This window comes from Leptosomus discolor, chromosome 1 (assembly GCF_034619465.1).
Source record: "Leptosomus discolor isolate bLepDis1 chromosome 1, bLepDis1.hap2, whole genome shotgun sequence".
Lineage (NCBI taxonomy): Eukaryota > Metazoa > Chordata > Aves > Leptosomiformes > Leptosomidae > Leptosomus > Leptosomus discolor.
In genome coordinates, this window is record NC_141391.1 from 126,420,651 (window position 1) to 126,432,531 (window position 11,881).

The window sequence follows — 11,881 nt, forward strand, 5'->3', positions numbered from 1 at the left end:
GAATTTAGAAACTTTCCCCAGGTGTGTAGCGATGGTGTGAGGAAAGACAGAACTTGGCTGCAGCTGAGACTTGTCAAGGATGTCAAGAGTAACCAGAACTTCTGCAGTTACGCTGGTAGTCAAAAGCTGAACAGGGAAATATAAGCGTGTTGGTGAGTGGAGTGGGTCATACCTCTTAATACCTCTGCTTGTCATTACCAAAAAAGGTCTCACAGGCCTTTGAAATATGTAAAAGGTTTCAAGAGGAGAGCTGCCAGCAGCGGATGAGGATTAAGCTAGGGATTACTCAAAAGAGCCAGACCCCTACAAGTCCATGAGACCTGACGGGCTACATCTGAGGGCACCAAGACCCTTGCAAAGACATTGGCAAGCCCCTTGAGGGCACCAAGACCCTTGCAAAGACATTGGCAAGCCCCTTGCCAATGTCCTTGCAAGGTGGAGGTCCCTGATGACTGGAAGAAAGCAAATGTTGCATCTATCTTCAATGATGCCAAAAGAAAATAATCCAGGGAACTGCAGGTTCAGCCATCCTTACCTCTGTCCCTGGGAAAATCATGGGGTGAGTTATCTTGGGGCATATTTCTGAGCATGTGAAAGAGAAGAAAGGATTTGGAGACAGCATGAATTTACCAAGGGTAAATCATGCCTGACCAACCCAGCTGCCTTCTAGGATAAAATTACTGGATTTTTCTATGAGGGGAGAAAAGCAGACATCATATACCCCAAATTTAGCAAGTCTTTTCACACTGTCTCCTGCTTTATTGTTGTATCCAAACTGGGACATTACAGTTTGGGCTGGTGCACAGCTAGATCAGTAAATCCTGGTTGCATAATTTGGCTCAGAGGTAGTAGCTAGTGGGTCCTACACCACCTGTATGTGTCTATCCTGCGACGTGCCCAGTTCAACATCTGTAAGAGTGATGTGGAGGAGGTGAAGAGGTACATTCCTGCCGAATGTGCCTGTGGCACCAAATTGGGGGAAACAGCTGATGCACTGGAATGCAGGGCTGCCATTTAGAGGGACTTGGGAGAGCTGGAGGAAAGGGCTAACACTAACCTTTAAGAAATTCAACAAGGGCAAGTGTAGGTCTTGCTCAAGGGAAGGAAGAGCCACTGGCAACCAAACAGGCCAGGGTCTGACTGGGAAAACATCACCTTTCTGGCCTCATGGCTGATCCTCTTGTAACCGGGGGAATGGACCAGACACCTCCCAAGTTTCTTTTTCAAACCAAACTATCCTGACCTGGCAACTATTGATAAGTGTAATATAGAGATTTGGGAAGGGTCACCAAATCTATTCCTTTGTGCCACAGCTTCAGTTTGGAAGAATGACAACTTTTTTGCTGGGGGGAGAGAGGCAACAGCCCAACCAGGGAGCAGGGCAACTCTCCAGTCCTACCCCCGTGTTTCCTTCCATCCACCAAACCACACCGCAGGCAAGGAGAGCCAGGCTTTGGCTACGCTGGGAAGCGGTTACGCAGCAAGCTGGTTAGTGTGGGCAGCGGGCCGAAACAAAACCCAAGGTCTACGCTCGCACGACCGCCAGCCGCCCCCCCCCCCCCCCCCCCCCCCCCGGGACGAGGCTGCAGCACCTCCTCGCCGGTAGAGCAGCCGCTACCCTAGAACAACCCGCCCGCCCCACAACATGGCGGCCTTCGCGGGGTGGGGAGGGACGGGGGACGGGCCTGAAGGAAGCGGAAGCTACTTCCGCCCCGCCCAAAAGTGTCCGGCGGGGTCTGGCGGCCATGGCTGACGAGGAGGAGGATGCGCCGGTGAGTGGCCGGGGAAGGGGGTCCGGGAACGCTGGAGGGGACGCTCCGGCCCACATCCCAACCGCCGCCGGGCAGCCCTCGTGTGCCGCGGAGGGGCGGCTGGTGGCCCAAGCCTCTCCCCGAGCCGGGGCGGGAGGGTGGCGGGAAGAAGGGCTAGGGGGTCTCCCTGCCGCCCCGGGCGCTGACAGCGGCCTCTCCTCCGCTGTGCCCGTCTAGTTTGAAGAAGACGCGGAAGAAGCCGGCGGGGGCCTGGACGGCGGGCAAGGCAAGAGGAAGAGGCTGTTCTCCAAAGAACGTAAGTCGAGCCGGGCAGAAAGCGCTGCGGGTCATCCGCTTGCCGGGCTCCCTGCGGCTTTTAAGGACCACGTCCTTCCCCCAAACACAGCTGAAACTCTGAGGGGGCTGCTACGGAGTTCCAAAATTCCGTTTTCCGTAGCAGAACCGCGGGTTTCACTCTGGCTGAAAATGCGGAAAGCTGTCGTATAGATCCCCCCCAAAAAATACTGCTAGTGCATCCTCTGAACCTAGCTGTGCCAAAAGTCCGTCGCACTGCCAGTCCGTGTTCAGTACGTGGTAGGCTAAGTGCATATTTTAAGAGTCTGTCGTCAGCACTAGGTTTTTGTTGGCTTCTGTCTGCCTGCTTATTTCCTGTACCTTTGCTCAAGACTTGTCCTGCCCAACAGACAAGAGTGCCATCCTGCTGCATGAATGTGTAGGCTGGTCAGCTCTAACTAGATGCATGCTGCCGACAGCGCTGAATGGGTGAAAGAAGCCTCACGCTGTTTCTTTCTGCAGTAAGATGCATGATGTATGGTTTTGGAGATGACCAGAACCCTTACACAGAATCAGTGGACATTCTTGAAGACCTGGTAATAGAGTTTATCACGGAAATGGTAAGTCATCTCTAGACAGCATCGTCAAAACATCCTCACTAAGAATTTAGTCTTCTGACAGTTAATACCTCTGTTTCAAATACTGCGTTATTCCAGGCCTGAAAGTCTGATGCTAGTAGGAAAAAGCTAAACTCAGACTTTGTTCTTCCAAGATTAAGGCAAAATTCATGCATCTTATTCCACGTGTATTTTGAACACTGTCTGAAGTCCTTAAGTAGCAGTCAGATTAGTATTGGGGCGGGGGGCAGGGGAATACATGGATGACTTTGGGGTTCACTGTGGCATCACTATATGTGCAGCTGACAAAAGACAAGGCTCAGCTTTGAAAGTCTTATCAATTTTTTTGTGTTCTCCCAGTGTCTCTACACAGATGGGAATGTAGCTCTGCACTACAAAAGAAGTGTAAGCTTCTGGAGCCTGAAGCCATCACTCTTCTAGATATTTGGATACTGTTTGATAATTTGTTTTGTGGGGTTTTTTTTTGAAAAAAGTTATTCCTACTGTTTGTGGACCCCTTTCTTTTGAAAGGTTGGCCTTGCCTCCCCTCATTAAAATGCCCTAAACTGTCCTGTGACAGTTACTTCACGTTGCTTCCAAGTTTTGTTCATCTTCAAGTACACTGCAGGTTGGGTGTCCTACATGTAATCTGTCTTTAGTTTTGATGCCATTACTGTTACGTGTATATAGTGGTATGTGCTGAGTGTAAGCAACAGGCAGCTGGGGACAGCAGAACAACAGTAAGCCCAGGCTTTACTGGGAGGTTCTCTTGTGACCTAGGATGATGGTACCTACATCTTGCAATTACTTACTTTTTGATTATAAAATGACAGAAAAGTGGAATTAAGATCTTTGGGTTTTGTTTTTTAAGGGACAAAGGAACCCTGCTGACTTTTCTCTTTTCCTCTAACAGACACACAAGGCCATGTCAATTGGGCGGCAGGGTCGTGTACAGGTTGAGGACATTGTCTTTCTAATACGCAAGGACCCCCGGAAGTTTGCCAGAGTTAAAGACCTCCTAACTATGAATGAAGAACTGAAACGAGCCAGAAAGGCCTTTGATGAAGCAAACTATGGATCTTGAGTGTAAATGAGCTGCACTGGGACATTACTTAGGTATTTGCTGCCCAAAAGGAAGGAACATCATATGTGTTGTTTCGAGGAGTTATTCGGGATGGAGGTCACTGCTGGGATGTCTGCCCTCGCTCCCAGCCTTTTCTGAGAAATATTCAAGCAGCTGAATGTTATCTGATGGTATGTGGCATACTTAGGTCTTTTTATACCATTTTATGAAATGAGAAAAGAGCTCTAAAGATTCTTGTAACGGCAGGAAGTCTGAAATAAGACTGTGTTGAACGAGGTATCTAGAGGGCTACTGAGGGGTAATTCTCTACAACTATTTCAGTTATCACTGGGTATTCCTGTGACAGGAAACCTAGAAAATCGATCTTGGTTAACTGGACAGTTTTCAAGCCCAAACTACTACAGAAGTCCTGATGTTTGCTCTGTATACGCTCTTTGAATAAAACATTTTAAGTTTGTGCCCAGTCCTTGTAACTAAACTTATATTGATCAGTTCACACAAGGTACATAATACAGGGGTTTTAGCACTTAATTGGCTAGGAAGGTTATCTTTTTCTCCTGTCCCAGCAGGCACAGCTCTTGTTTTCTATCAATACCAAGCCTAGGAAATGGAAGTTAATCCATTCCAGATTTACTTGCACTTACAGCCTTTCCTTACCCTCTTAGGCAGGTGCTCTACAATAAAGCAGATTTGCTCTTCATTTGGAGACAAATTTTAGTATTTCCTGGTGATCCTGATCTTGGGACTTATAAGCCTGGCAGAAAGCACTAACCCCACTGCTTGTTCTGACATGTAAGTGTTGGAGCTGCTGCACCTTACATTGCCAAGCAGGCAGAAATTGCACTTACATTAAAAAGATTTCAGAACAGTGAGAAACATGTTCACCAATCAGGAGTTTACTGTTGCAGACCACCCTATTTCTGGAGCAGTAGGTTCAGTTAACTCCTCATTTCAGGACAAGGCTAACAACTGCTGAACAGCAGTAATACTGCAAGTCAAGGCTATCCCCTGTACAAAGAGCACAGAAGGAAGGGTATAAGGCTGCTTCCTTGGAAAAGGGACAGTGAGGCTTTTGTCCTAAGCAGCAGTAAGTGATCAGCTGCAGCGTGGATGGTAACTATCTACACTGTGGATTTGACAGCAGCACTTCACAGGTGGTTGAGCAATAGAGAAGTGACTCTGAATAAGGGTAATTCAAAATCACTGTCCCTGGACAAGGCTAGGTTAAAGGATGAAGACTAGTCAGGTGTTTGGAACATCCTTTCATTAAAAAAAAAGCTGTTTTATAAAAACATAGTAAAATAGTTGCTAGTTTCTTAGCAGAATTCAGGGTGTGAGTTACCAAGACACCATTAGATACCAGACACCATTCTGAGAATTTTATTTTAAAAAAATAAATAATAAATTGGAATGACTTGACCCCTTTCCTCCTTGCAAGTCCAGGGTCAGACACCCATTGCTGCAAAAATAGAATCAATATCCATGTTCTCAGAAGCTTCTTTCCACACAGGGCCAGAGCTTCCTTCCAGCAGCTGCTTAGGGGGCCCTGCTGTGCTTAGTTTGACATGGCCTGTATCAGCATTGGAACGTCCTTCCCACCTCGGAGGCCCATCCTGGTAAACTGGGAGGATGGGTGATGCATTGTTCTCACAGACCCCAAAAAGCTCCAAAGGTTTTTGCTGAACAGTCTTTAGGGTTCTCTTGAAGCATGTGGATGATCTGATCCTCCTCCGACAGAGCCGTGCCCCACGGTACTGCTTTGGCCAGTGTGCATTTTGTGCCCCGTGTAGGAGGTATTTACGGATGGATGTTTTGACACAGCGCAGTTTTTTCTTCAAGCTTAAGGGGAGGAAGGTGCACAAAACATAACTTTATCAGCTGCTAAAGCATTCTTTCATTTGGGGTTTGGAAAGATTTGGTTATTTGCCATCTCTAGCGTTTTCCTTGTTATACCAAGGAGATAAAACAGCACCTTGTACAATAGTAGGCAGGGCATTCTGAAGAAAGACAACACCCCTTGCATCATATAATCGTTGCCATTAAGCATGCACATGATTTAAGTTGCATTTTCATCCTCCCTCTTAAGTATTTGTCCATTTGTTAGCCTTTAAAATCCTTTCAGAAAAACCTGACGCTAAAAAGAATGTTCATGTCAGAGCGTCTAGTAACCTGAACTGGTGATCCCACTGGAGTTTAAAAAGAATGGGTCAGACCACTGCATTTCTCTACATTGTAGCAAAATACATAATACTAAAGTGTAAAGTGTCAGATCCAGAAACCCCACAGCCATGCAAAATTACCTGCATCCTTGAGCCTCCACGTGGTGCAGCCGGTTGCTTTTCAACAACTTGTTACGCAGAAAATAAACTGCTGATTTGAATTTATTGCCTTTGCACCACAGAATAGCTTTTCTGAGTGCCTCTGACAGTTCCCCAAACGACGCAGCTCTTTGGACCATCTGTACAAGAGATTCAGTGTGCTGCCATTTTGCTATACAAGAGGAATGGGATGCCAGCTTTGCTTTAAAAGGTGTGGATGCAATACTTATACCCTGAAACAAAGAATAACAGAAACAGCCTCTTAAAATCATGACGTGCCTGATCCTTTCTGCTGGAGCAGAGCACTGAAGTGGTTGTGAGAACATTCCTCATTTCCCAAGAAGAAAGTGGGACAGCAGTCTTGTTTTGTGGAATACAAAAAGAAGAGGCAGATAATTAGAATTTGTATTCCTGTCTACTACTGACTTGCTCTCTGGTCATTTCACTTGACATACCAACAAATGATCAAATTCCTAAGCAGAAATTAGTAGTGATTTTCAGTGCAAAGCTTCCAGGCTAACTTGGGTTGCTAGACAAGCAAAAATAAGGCAGGGAAAGGGAACATTTCCAATCAGGGATATCATGTTCTGAGTGTTAGGGTCTTTAAAGTTAAAAAAAAAAAAAAAAAAAGTGTAAAATGGTACTATAGAAACCTCTTGTGTTGGAGGTCTGGATGGTCTAAGCAAGCTCTTCAGATCAGATCCCAGGTGCTTCCCTACAAAGAGAGAGGAGGGTTCCCATTACGAACTAAAGACAGCTTTAAGCCTTTGCGCAGAAACACCACGCCGCTTTGCCCTGCTGAGCTCTCAGCTCTCCTGCTGTCTCAGCAGGCTCACACCTGTGCTCAGCATTTCCAGGCAAACTCAAGGGCACTACCCTCAACTCATGTGGCAGCTGGCAAGGGATGAAGAGGATGCAGAGATTTACAGATGGCTGCAAAGGAGAACTTAATGCGTAAAAGCTTCATGCAGACAGCTGGATGCCTGCTGTCACTGGCCATGGCCCTGACTACAGGAGAAGACTTGGGCACAGCCCAGAACCAGCAAGCACAGGGTATCTGCATCCTGTACCTGCAACCTTACTTACTCTTGTGCGGACTGCAGGCAGTGCTCTTAGCTTCCCCCACTGCCCCTGCGCCCTGCCTATGCAGAAGCAGGAAAATACAAATAACACTTTACAGGACCTGTATACTGCATTCATTACCCGCTTCTTTCCAGGCTGTATCACATTTAAAAAAACCCAACCTCGCAATACTGACATTATCCACAGGTTTATAAATGCAAGGGTACATGCAGCATTCTCGTCCTCTTCCAAGGACAGCAGAGGGGAGTTAGGGCTAGAACCGCACTCTGTGGGTAGTACAAGCGCTTGGCTCTGTTGGACAGAAGCTGCGGTCAGTGTCCAGGATGTCAGAAACCAGTAGCACTGTGGCACAAGGCTTTACCTCTGCTGGCTCTGGTCACCAGAACTGGCTCTCCGATGTCCACAGGGCACGGGATGCTATGGTTTTTCACAGCACTCATGCAGGTCACAAAGTTTCTCTTTTTCCCAACCTCTGGCCTTGTTGAGAAGTGCTTCTTCAGCCAGTTGGTAGGTTTTTTTGTCGTAAGCATTCTAGCCTTTTGCTTCTTCACCTCAGAAGAGATGTTAACTCCAAGGAAGTTACGGATATCAGAAGGGAAGGTAAACCCCTTGATATAAGGCATCTGTTGGGTCTCAGATACCAGGTGAAGTGATGTCGACAACATGCCATACAAGGACATGAGGCTCTGCAATACACACCTGTACTGAATCCTGAAGAGAGAAGGCAGAACGGTACGGAGTCTCCTCTAGCAAAACCTTGTGCTCACTGAACAACTACCTTCAGCTCAAGTGGAAGAGCTGATGGAAGAGATTCCAAGCTGCCCTTTCCCTGTTCCCCCTCAATACAAGCTTATCCTTTTACACCCCACCACCACACTTTCCTTAATACTAGTCTGAGCTTTAAGGAACTGTTCAAGATCAGAATATAGGGGTGACTTGACTAGTAAATCCCTGATCAGGAGCCCCTCTGCCTCCCTAGAGCTTTTCCGAGTGCCACACCTGGGACTCATCAGGTTCTCAGGTCACTTCCAAATCATTTGCCATGAGGTCTTCCTCCAAAAGCGACCTGTACTAATGCAGGACAATGGTGCTAGCACTGATGCCATACAACTGCCTGCTCTATGTTTACTGGGGAGACAGATTTCTTGTGCCAAAGAACATTTTACTGAGTTCTTCCGCACAATGCCTTCAGCTACAGACAGCAGTTACTTTCTCATACTGAGACCAGAACACGGATTTCCCTGGAAAACTCAGCAGTATTACAGAATGACTTTATCCCAGCCTTTCCATTTCAGCACGAGGCAGAACCTGCTGCTTGCTGCAGAGTACCAATGTTAGTGTTCGTGGCAGGCTGGCATTAACACTGCAGTTTTATGAGTGCTGCATAAAGTTTGCTATGAACCGAGAACAAAGCCTTCCATAACAGCATGTAAGAAGTCTCTCTCCACTTACACAAGTCTTCAGGTGCTAGAATCAAGTTCAAAAGCATAGAGGGACCCCCCCCTTGTCCTCCTCCCAACTGAATAAAGCTCACTCAAAACAGCGAGGCCTAATTACAAGCCGTTCTCCCCGACAGGCACATCAAACAGACAGACAACAAAAAAGACAGACTTTTGAGTACACAAACCATAGCCGGCTCAACAACCCCGAAGCCACAGTGTTCAAAAGGATGAATTCTTCCGAGCAGAGATGTTTAACGGACAAGCTTAAGATTATGCCAGTTAAGGATAAAAAATAAACACCATGTAATGAGACTTGCTGAACACATCAACTACACAGGTGCTTCACAAGGCAATATCCTGGATAATTTGGGAGATGAGTATCCAAGCCTTGGGTTGCTCAAGGCCAGAACAGCAGCCAGCCAACAGCCTGTGGTTCCTACACAATAACTTGAAAATAAGATGTCTGGCTATCCAAGAAACTTGAAGTTGCATGTATGAATTGCACAGTTGAGTCCATGCTGGCCTACAGCAGACCTAGTTTTGGTCTCCTGAGGCGCTGCGGGTGAACTCTAAGTGTGTTTTCATGGTTAAAAAAGGATACAGAAAAGCTTTACAGCAACAGTCCAGCAGACGTACTATGAGCTTGCAACCTCCCAATACCTTCAGGGCCACCGTTTCCAGCACAGGCTGGCTGGGAACTAAGCACTCTGCATGGGCTTGGGATGTGTTTCTCCTGTGTTGATACAAGGATGAGGAGATGGTTATGATCTAGCATTCCACTCGCTTAGCTCTGAAGACTGTGTTAATGGATAGCATAACATATGAGATCATGACACTTACTTGGGAATCAGTTCTGCCAGAGTTTCAATGCAGCCCACCAAGTTCATTTTCCATAGGCGCTTCAAGCATTGTTCTACCTAGAAAAAAAATAAAAATGCCTTTGACTGGTATTTCGAGAGATGGGAGTGCCTTGGTCTAAGAAATGTCACTATATGGAGTGACGCCTTCCCCTTATCAGTTTAACAGTGTAAATTTCAGGTTTGCCTGATGGAATTTTCTGGTATGTTCCTGTATCTGCACAAAGATCCCTTTATCACACTACTGTGAATATGGAATTAAGCAAAGGGCTGGAGTAGGCCATTATTAATTGGTGCTCCATGGTTTCTCCTGCTGTATACAGTGGCCTTTGGTATTGGCTCTCAAGAACAAAAATGAATAAACAAGTCAAGAAGGTAAGAACGACTCCTCTTTCAACACACTTATTTAAGATACTGACAATTCCTTTACTGGAAAACTGGTAAGAAGTTCACTTTTCATCGTAAGCCAGGAAATGCCTAATAGAATAGCCTAGGATTATTCTTTCCCCCTCCCGCTATTACAATTAATTGAAAATGAAATCCCTGTATCGGTCGTATATTCAAAGGTATGTAAGGGTAACTACTTCAGGTCTCAGTGTGAATATAAGAGCCTGAGTATTGGTTCCACAGGGCTGGAAAGCAGAAATCGTGCTGGCCGCACAGAGCCAGGAAACCCACAGAACTAAACCGTGAGGAGGCTTAAAGACGACAAAAATACACCTGCTCCAAAATACTTTTTGCACGATGCTCCGAGCATCAAGCGCCACTCCAAAGGCCTTTCAGGGACTGGGGGCCGGGCTGCAGCCACCAGCTGCCGGGTACCCGCCGAGGCCGCTCCTCACCTGCTGCAGGGCCAGGTAGGGGCGGTGCCGGAGCAGCCTGCTGTGGTACACGTAGAGCACGGCCCGCAGGACGCGTCCCTCGACGGCCAGGCCTGTCCCCGACAGCCGCTTGCCGACCATGGCGCACCGCCGCCGCAGCGCCGGCAGCCACCTCACTGCGGGAGAGAGACAGTCACCGCCTCAGCGACCGCCGCCCCCCCGCGCCCCCCAAACCGTCCCGCTTCCCGCGGCCGGTGAGCACCGACTGGCCGACAGCCGGCGTCCCGCAGGGCCCCCAGGAGCGACTTAAAACGCTCCCCAGCCCTCCTCGGGTCCGCGCCGCGCCCTCGCCCAGCCCGGCCCGGCGGAGGGGACCTGCAGGGTGTTTGGCCGCCAGGGCCACCGTCCCGCTACTCGCGGGCCACGGTACGTCCAGCCGGTTCCACGCCGCCTCGGGCGCCGCCATCTTCCCCGGTGCGGGGGCGGCGCTGCGCAGGGCAGGAGGGAGGCCGAACGCGGGCCGGACCATGTTGGCGGGCCGGGGAGGGGGGAAGCGCGGGCCGGACCAAGTCACCCCGGCGGGGTACAGGCTGCTCGCCGGGGCGGGGGCCTCCAGCCGGCAAAGCCGGTAGAGGCGGGCCTGGGGCTCGGTGCTGGGGTCCCCAGTACCCGGTGTTCCTTCGCCCCTTCCCCGCAGAGCATACCCTGGGTGCTGCTGGGTGACCCGCAGCCCAGAGCCGCGGAAGGGAAGCTCCCGGCCTTCCCCAGCCGCCCGTGACGGCGGGCAGCCCCGGGCTTCCCGCCGGGCAGGGCTGAGCCGTGGAGCACCGCCCGGCCCCACGGCCCGGCAGGCCCCTGCGCCCCTCTCAGGGGCCCGGCCGAGCACTGTGGCCTGGCTGATGTCTGGAGCAGGGTAAAGGCCATGGGGCAGCCCAGAAAACACCGCCCAGCCGTGAGCCCCCCGGCTGTGGTGGGACATGTTGCCTGTGAGCACCCGCTGCATGCCCTGGTGATGGCAAGGCCTGCTGGCCTGGACACCTCTCCATGAGGTGCATTCCCAAAATGTCATAAGTGAGGAGGGAAAAAATACAAATTATGAGTGTTATTCACACTTTTTAAACCTTGCAGTTCTTCAGTGTCAGCCAGCGCAGCAGCAGCTGCTGAGGTCCCCCACTATGCGTTACAGTGCACTGCAACAGCAGCAGCAGAGTTCTTCAGGGGATGACCCCAGTTACAAGCCATGCAACTGTCCCCACCCATCACACACACACAGAGCCCAAAGTGCAAAAAGAGCTGGGTAACTTACTTCGCACCAGTAGCGATTCATATCACACTTTGAATGAGGAAGGGCCTGGCTGGCCCTACCCTGTGTGCCCACACGGCCTGCCTGGTCCCTGCGTGTGCTCCCAGCCCCAGATGTTGGGATTTGCTGTGGCAGGGCCAAAGGGTCAAAGCTAGGCAGGAGTGGGGCTAGTGGTGCATACAGGTGCCCTGTGGAGTTGATTGCTGTAACATATTAGTGCTCCCAGAATAGTTTCCCTTCAAATGGATTGAATTTTTTGGTCTTCTGAGAGTTCTTCTCCCCTGAGTACAAGACGTTATTTCCTGCTTGCC

General features: G+C 49.3%; 2 protein-coding genes across 2 annotated transcripts; one reads left to right on the forward strand and one right to left on the reverse strand.

Annotated features, from left to right (window-relative positions):
* Positions 1–1,735: 1,735 nt before the first annotated feature.
* TAF13 (TATA-box binding protein associated factor 13) lies at positions 1,736–4,209 on the forward strand. Its single transcript, XM_086464106.1, has 4 exons — positions 1,736–1,772; positions 1,989–2,067; positions 2,568–2,665; positions 3,576–4,209. Exons 1-4 carry the CDS (start codon positions 1,746–1,748, stop codon positions 3,744–3,746), a joined length of 375 nt encoding a protein of 124 aa, XP_086320232.1. The 5' UTR covers positions 1,736–1,745; the 3' UTR covers positions 3,747–4,209.
* Positions 4,210–5,168: 959 nt separating this feature from the next.
* On the reverse strand, positions 5,169–10,733 carry RMP64 (ribonuclease MRP subunit p64). The gene is made up of 9 exons (XM_086464116.1): positions 10,643–10,733; positions 10,289–10,443; positions 9,430–9,506; positions 9,191–9,322; positions 8,775–8,852; positions 7,509–7,858; positions 6,718–6,779; positions 6,047–6,297; positions 5,169–5,585 (listed from the first exon to the last, which is right to left on the reverse strand). The coding sequence occupies exons 1-9, from the start codon at positions 10,731–10,733 to the stop codon at positions 5,192–5,194; spliced, it is 1,590 nt and encodes a 529-aa protein (XP_086320242.1). The 3' UTR covers positions 5,169–5,191.
* Positions 10,734–11,881: the final 1,148 nt, after the last annotated feature.

Bases quoted from the DNA above. Each gene is read 5' to 3' on its own strand.
- RMP64 (XM_086464116.1), bottom strand. From the start codon at position 10,733: ATGGCGGCGCCCGAGGCGGCGTGGAACCGGCTGGACGTACCGTGGCCC. The intron at 9,507-10,288 runs GTGAGGAGCGGC...TTTTTTTTCTAG, and splicing joins CCTACCTGGCCCTGCAGCAG to GTAGAACAATGCTTGAAGCG. The intron at 6,780-7,508 runs GTAAAGCCTTGT...CTCTCTTTGTAG, and splicing joins GGTGACCAGAGCCAGCAGAG to GGAAGCACCTGGGATCTGAT.
- TAF13 (XM_086464106.1), top strand. From the start codon at position 1,746: ATGGCTGACGAGGAGGAGGATGCGCCG. The intron at 1,773-1,988 runs GTGAGTGGCCGG...GTGCCCGTCTAG, and splicing joins ACGAGGAGGAGGATGCGCCG to TTTGAAGAAGACGCGGAAGA. The intron at 2,068-2,567 runs GTAAGTCGAGCC...TTCTTTCTGCAG, and splicing joins GAGGCTGTTCTCCAAAGAAC to TAAGATGCATGATGTATGGT.